This window comes from Herpailurus yagouaroundi, unplaced genomic scaffold (assembly GCF_014898765.1).
Source record: "Herpailurus yagouaroundi ecotype Mexico unplaced genomic scaffold, PumYag 180, whole genome shotgun sequence".
Taxonomy (NCBI): Eukaryota; Metazoa; Chordata; class Mammalia; order Carnivora; family Felidae; genus Herpailurus; species Herpailurus yagouaroundi.
In genome coordinates, this window is record NW_024412411.1 from 1,105,740 (window position 1) to 1,111,739 (window position 6,000).

Sequence of the window (6,000 nt, forward strand, 5' to 3'; positions counted from 1 at the left end):
AATAACCCAGTGAAGAAATGGGCAGAAAACATGAATAGACACTTCTCTAAAGAAGACATCCGGATGGCCAACAGGCACATGAAAAGATGTTCAGCGTCGCTCCTTATCAGGGAAATACAAATCAAAACCACACTCAGATATCACCTCACGCCAGTCAGAGTGGCCAACATGAACAAATCAGGAGACTATAGATGCTGGAGAGGATGTGGAGAAACGGGAACCCTCTTGCACTGTTGGTGGGAATGCAAATTGGTGCAGCCGCTCTGGAAAGCAGTGTGGAGGTTCCTCAGAAAATTAAAAATAGACCCACCCTATGACCCAGCAATAGCACTGCTAGGAATTTTCTCAAGGGATACAGGAGTACTGATGCATAGGGGCACTTGTACCCCAATGTTTATAGCAGCACTCTCAACAATAGCCAAATTATAGAAAGAGCCTAAATGTCCATCAACTGATGAGTGGATAAAGAAATTGTGGTTTATATACACAATGGAATACTACGTGGCAATGAGAAAAAAATGAAATATGGCCTTTTGTAGCAACGTGGATGGAACTGGAGAGTGTGATGCTAAGTGAAATAAGCCATACAGAGAAAGACAGATACCATATGGTTTCACTCTTATGTGGATCCTGAGAAACTTAACAGGAACCCATGGGGGAGGGGAAGGGAAAAAAAAGAAAAAAGAGGTTAGAGTGGGAGAGAGCCAAAGCATAAGAGACTGTTAAAAACTGAGAACAAACTGAGGGTTGATGGGGGGTGGGAGGGAGGAGAGGGTGGGTGATGGGTATTGAGGAGGGCACCTTTTGGGGTGAGCACTGGGTGTTGTATGGAAACCAATTTGACAATATATTTCATATATTAAAAAATTAAAAAAAAATTTATATAATAATATAGTGAAAGCAAATTCAAATAATTATATTCAACAGAAGTTATTATAAGTTTCCATGCCATTAAATGTACATTAGTTCATACTTACTAATAGTATGCTACAATTAATAAAACAAAACTTTAAAGGAGAAAAAAAAAAGATGTACACTTAAATATATATGCATATTTTGTAAAATGATTACCACAATGAAGCTAATTGACAGATTCCTTGCCTCACATAGTTACCTTTTGTATATGTATAGTGAGAACACTTAATATCAACTCTCAGTATATATTAACTATAGTCATCATACTGTACATTAGATCCTCAGAACTTATAACTGAAAGTTTGTAACCTTCAACCAATACCTATTTCCCCCACCCCTGTGCCCCTGGAAACCACCATTCTACTCTCTGCTTCTGGAAGTTTGAGGTTTTTAGATCCCACCTATAAGAGAGCACACAGTCTTTGTTTTTCTGTATCTGGCTTATTTCACTTGGTATAGTGTCCTCCAGGTTCATCCCTGTTATCACAAATAGCAGGCTTTTCTTTTTATGGTTGAATAATATTCCATTGTATATATTTACCACATTTTTTTCATCCAGATTTATTAAGGTATAATTGACATATAACATTTTGTAAGTTTAAGGTATACAACATAATGATTTGACACATTTATATTGCAAAATGATTACCACACAATAAAGTTTGTTAACCCATCCACCACCTCATGTAGTTAAATTTTTCTCTGTGTGTGGTAGGAACTGTTAAGATATACTCTCTTAGAGACTTTCAAATATGCAATACAGTATTAACTGTAGTCATCATGTTGTACATTACACTCCTAGAACTGATTCATTGTATAACTGGAAGTTGTACACTTTGACAACCTTCACCCCTTTCTCCCATCCCCCACTACTCATCTCTAGCAACCATCAAACTGTTCTGTTTCTATGAATTCAGTTTTAGATTCCACATACAAGTGAGCTCATATAGTATTTGTCTTTCTCTGTCTGACTTATTTTACTTAGCTTAATGTCCTCAGGATTCATCCATGTTGTCACAGATGGCAGGATTTCCTTTTTATGACTGAATAGTATTCCAGTGTGTGCGTGTGTGCACGCGCGCCACATTTTTTTTCATCTGTCGGTGGACACATAGGTTGTTTCCATGTCTTGTCTATTATAAATAATGCTGCCATGAACATGAGGGGGTACAGACATCTCTTCAAGATAGTGATTTCATTTCCTCATATATATACCCAGAAGTGGAATTTCTGGACAATATGGCAGTTCTAGTTTTCAGTTTTTGAGGAACCTCCACACTATTTTCCTTAGAGCTCTACCAATTTACATTCCTACCAACAGTGCACAAGATTCCCTTTTCTCCACATCCTCATCAACATATATTATCTCTTTTTGATAATAGCTATGCTAAAAGGTGTGAGGTGAAGTTTCATTGTGGCTTTGATTTGCATTTCCCTGATAATTAGTGATGTTGAGAACTTTTTCATGTACCTGTTGGCCATTAGTATGTCTTCTCTGGAAAAAAAAAGTTTATTCAGGGCCTTTTCCCATATTTAAGTCAGGTTATTTGTTCCTTTACTACTGACTTTTGTTATTGAGTTATATGGATTTCTTATATATTTTGGCTATTTACCCTTTATCAGATAATGATTTGCAAATATTTTCTCCCATTCCATATGTTGCCTATTTGTTCTGTTGAGTGCTTTCTTTGCTGCGCAGAAGCTTTTTGGTTTGATGTAGTCCCGCTTGTTTATTTTGCTTTTATTGCCTGTACTTTTGATATCATATCCAAAAAACCTCATGCTCTTTTCTAAACACTACCTTATAAAGGCAACATGACAATCTATCTTTCAAAGTCATGATAAATCCATTTGTTCACAGTCAGTAGAACCCTTAGTTAATAAGTTTCTACAAAATAGGGAAACAAAATGTGAGACACCATAGTGGTGAACATACCACCAGATCAGTCACACAGACTCAACATGTTTCTACTGTGAAGACAGAGTACTGACCACACACTCTCGAATCTGCCTGGTCTTGACCCCATAAATGATAGGGTTCAGCATGGGAGGGGCTAATGTGCAGATATTGGCCAGCAGAATGTGAGTATGGAGGGGAACATGATGCCCAAACCGCTGGGTAATTACAGTAAAAATGCCAGGCAAATAGAACATGGAAATGACCCCAAGGTGGGAGCCACATGTGCCTAGAGCCTTTTGCCGAGCTCCTCGGGAAGGGAGGTGGAAGACTGCATTGAGGATGAGGGTATACGAAACCAAGATGAGCAAGGCATCTGGCATTACAGTAGAGAGAAGAACAGACAAGCCATACCAGACATTGACACGAATATCAGCACAAGCAAACTTGGCAACAGCCATGTGCTCACAGTAGGTATGTGGTAACACATTGCTATGGCAGAAAGGCAGTCTCTTCACCAGGAACACATCTGGGAGTATCACAGAGAAGCTTCTCAGGACCACAGCCAGACCAACCTTTATGATTACTGCATGACTGAGCAGTGTAGTATATCGCAGTGGGTCACAGATGGCCACATAGCGGTCAAATGCCATGGCCAACAGAATCCCTGATTCAGCAATGAAGGTGGCATGGATGAAGAAGATTTGAGTGACACAGCCATCAAGGGAGATCTCCCCAGCACGAAACCAGAATATGGCCAGGGCTTTGGGCACAGTGGTAGTGGACAGGATGAGATCAGCCACAGCTAGCATGCAGAGAAAGAAGTACATGGGTTCATGGAGGCTGCGTTCAGTAATGATGATGAAGACAAGGAGGCTATTCCCAAGGACAGCAACCAGGTAGGAAATAAAGAAGGGAAGAGAAATCCATATGTACTGGTCTTCCAGGCCAGGGACGCCCCGCAGAATGAAAAGTGAGTGGCTGGCACCAGTGTGGTTAGGGGTTGCCATTCCCAGGACAAGTCACCTAGATGTTGGTGTATAAGACTTGCAGTCACTTCTATCTTGCCAAAAAAGGTGAAAAGGGTTGAAGTAAGGGAGGTAGGAATAGATCATTTGTCACTGGATGAGCAGTGGAAAGGATCCTGGTCAGAAAGTCAGGAAACATGGGTTAAAACTCTTTGACATTCTATTTACTATTTGATCTCAGTAAAATACTTCCCTCCTCTGGATCTCTCTCTTATCACCTTAAATCTAATGTTGGGGAGAAGCTGGATTAGATCATCTGTAAGAGAGTTGTTCCAGCTCTAGAACACCATAGATCTTAGTCTGAGGTTGTTATAAATAGTTAAGAGCTGTGAAAAACAAACACTGCCATTTCTACTTTGACCATCTGAATGTGATATGTATCTCAAAACCAGTCACTGAGTTGACTATAATTTAATAAGCCTTACTGAGCACCTACCATGGCTCCTAGAGGACCTATCTAGAGGATAAAATTAAGCAAAATATCTAAATGATAAGGACAATGTAAAGGAAAAGTTAAACACAATGAGCTGTGGAAACATGAAGAGCTTCCCAGAAGTTCAGAAAAGATTTTCTAAAAGTGCCACCCTAAGTTGAACCTTGGAGAAGAAGTAAGGTTTTGCCAAGTCAAGTCACGTGAGGAGGGAATAACATGAACAAAGTCACAGAAATCTGAAAGGATATAGATTATGGAGGAAAATTATAATGATTCAAGGTTACTGTAGCAAAGAGGGCTTCACACAAAATGGTAGAAAATAATGTCAGGCAGTGAGGTAGGGGCCAAATCACTGAAGATTTTGAGTATAAGTGTAAGAAGTTTAGAATTTATGTTGAAGCAGTAAGAGCCACTGAAGGATTTGTAGTAAGAGAATGGCATGATGAAGTTGGCATTTTAGGTAGCTCTCTCACTCTTGCAATATTGTGTAAGATGGATGGGGAATGGAGGAGGCAGGTTGGAAAATGGAGACAGATCAGTTAGGAGGGGCTCTGTACTAAGGACTGCATGTGCACTGTTTTAATCACCACAGTGTGAGATAATTGTAGTCATTTCCCTCATTTTACTGATAAGGGAGCAAACAGAGCTTGGAGGATTTAGGTAGTGCCCTACCCAAGGTCAGCTGGCTAGTAAATGGTGGAGCTAGAATTTGCCTACATACACCATCCTCCAAATCACTTCATACATGCCTTATTCTACGCTGGTCCCCTTCATCAGATAATTGTGACTTCCTAATTCCTGACCTAAGGAGAAAAAACAATAAAAACATCCATTTTTCATTCCCTTAACCTCTTCATCCTCACTCTTCCATCTACAAATTTATTTATATTTTAATTGCCTTTTCTCTTTTTCTCCAATTCAAGACTCAATCCTCCATCTGTCTCCATCTGCACACTGGACCCCAACCTTCTCTTTAAGTACCTCTTCCTACTAATCTGTCACTCTAGTAACTTCAATCTCTCTCTCTCTCTCTCTCTCTCTCTCTCTCTCTCTCTCTGTTGGCTCCTTCTCCTTCATCTGTATATATGATCAATGGTCTCTTCCCCCTTCACTTTGGTTTCACAGAACAGATATGCTTTCTTTCTTCCATCCTTTTACCATCCTTTAATCTTTACCCAAACCACTTTACTTACAACACAAATATGCTGCTGAAGCTTCTAAATAATGCCTCTAAATAATACTGCTGAAACTTCTCTAAAATAATCTATCATAGCATGCTTGCCAAATCTAAATTAATTTTAGGTTTAAATTAAGTGCCAGATTAATTTCTCATTATTAGGAATCTCCAATTTCCATTATTAATACTTTTGTGTGATAATAGCAACCATTAAATGCCTACTGTTAGATATGTTATTTCTAATAATCACACCAAACCTATGAAATTGAACATATCACTAGTTCATGCGTGAAGAAATTGACTCTCAGATAAGTAAATACCCAAAGTCAAACACCTTGTTAGTAGATAAGCTGATATTTGAATCCAAAAGTATTGGCATCAAAGCTTCCATTAGCTTTAAAAACTTCCATTTTGTTATGTTGACTACTACACCACCTTTTCTTGGCTTCCTCCCTACTCCCTTCAATTCTCCTATATATTCCACAATATCTAAGACATGTAAGACAATGTATCATAGGACAAACAAGCGATTGAGGATTTAGGGTATGAC

At 39.0% G+C, this 6,000-nt stretch overlaps 1 protein-coding gene across 1 annotated transcript; it reads right to left on the bottom strand.

The window, feature by feature from the left end:
• Positions 1-2,883: 2,883 nt before the first annotated feature.
• On the bottom strand, positions 2,884-3,822 carry LOC121039514 (olfactory receptor 52B4-like). Its single transcript, XM_040489759.1, has one exon. It carries the CDS (start codon positions 3,820-3,822, stop codon positions 2,884-2,886), a length of 939 nt encoding a protein of 312 aa, XP_040345693.1.
• Positions 3,823-6,000: the final 2,178 nt, after the last annotated feature.

Coding starts and splice junctions, on each gene's coding strand:
- LOC121039514 (XM_040489759.1), bottom strand. CDS start 3,822: ATGGCAACCCCTAACCACACTGGTGCCAGCCACTCACTTTTCATTCTG.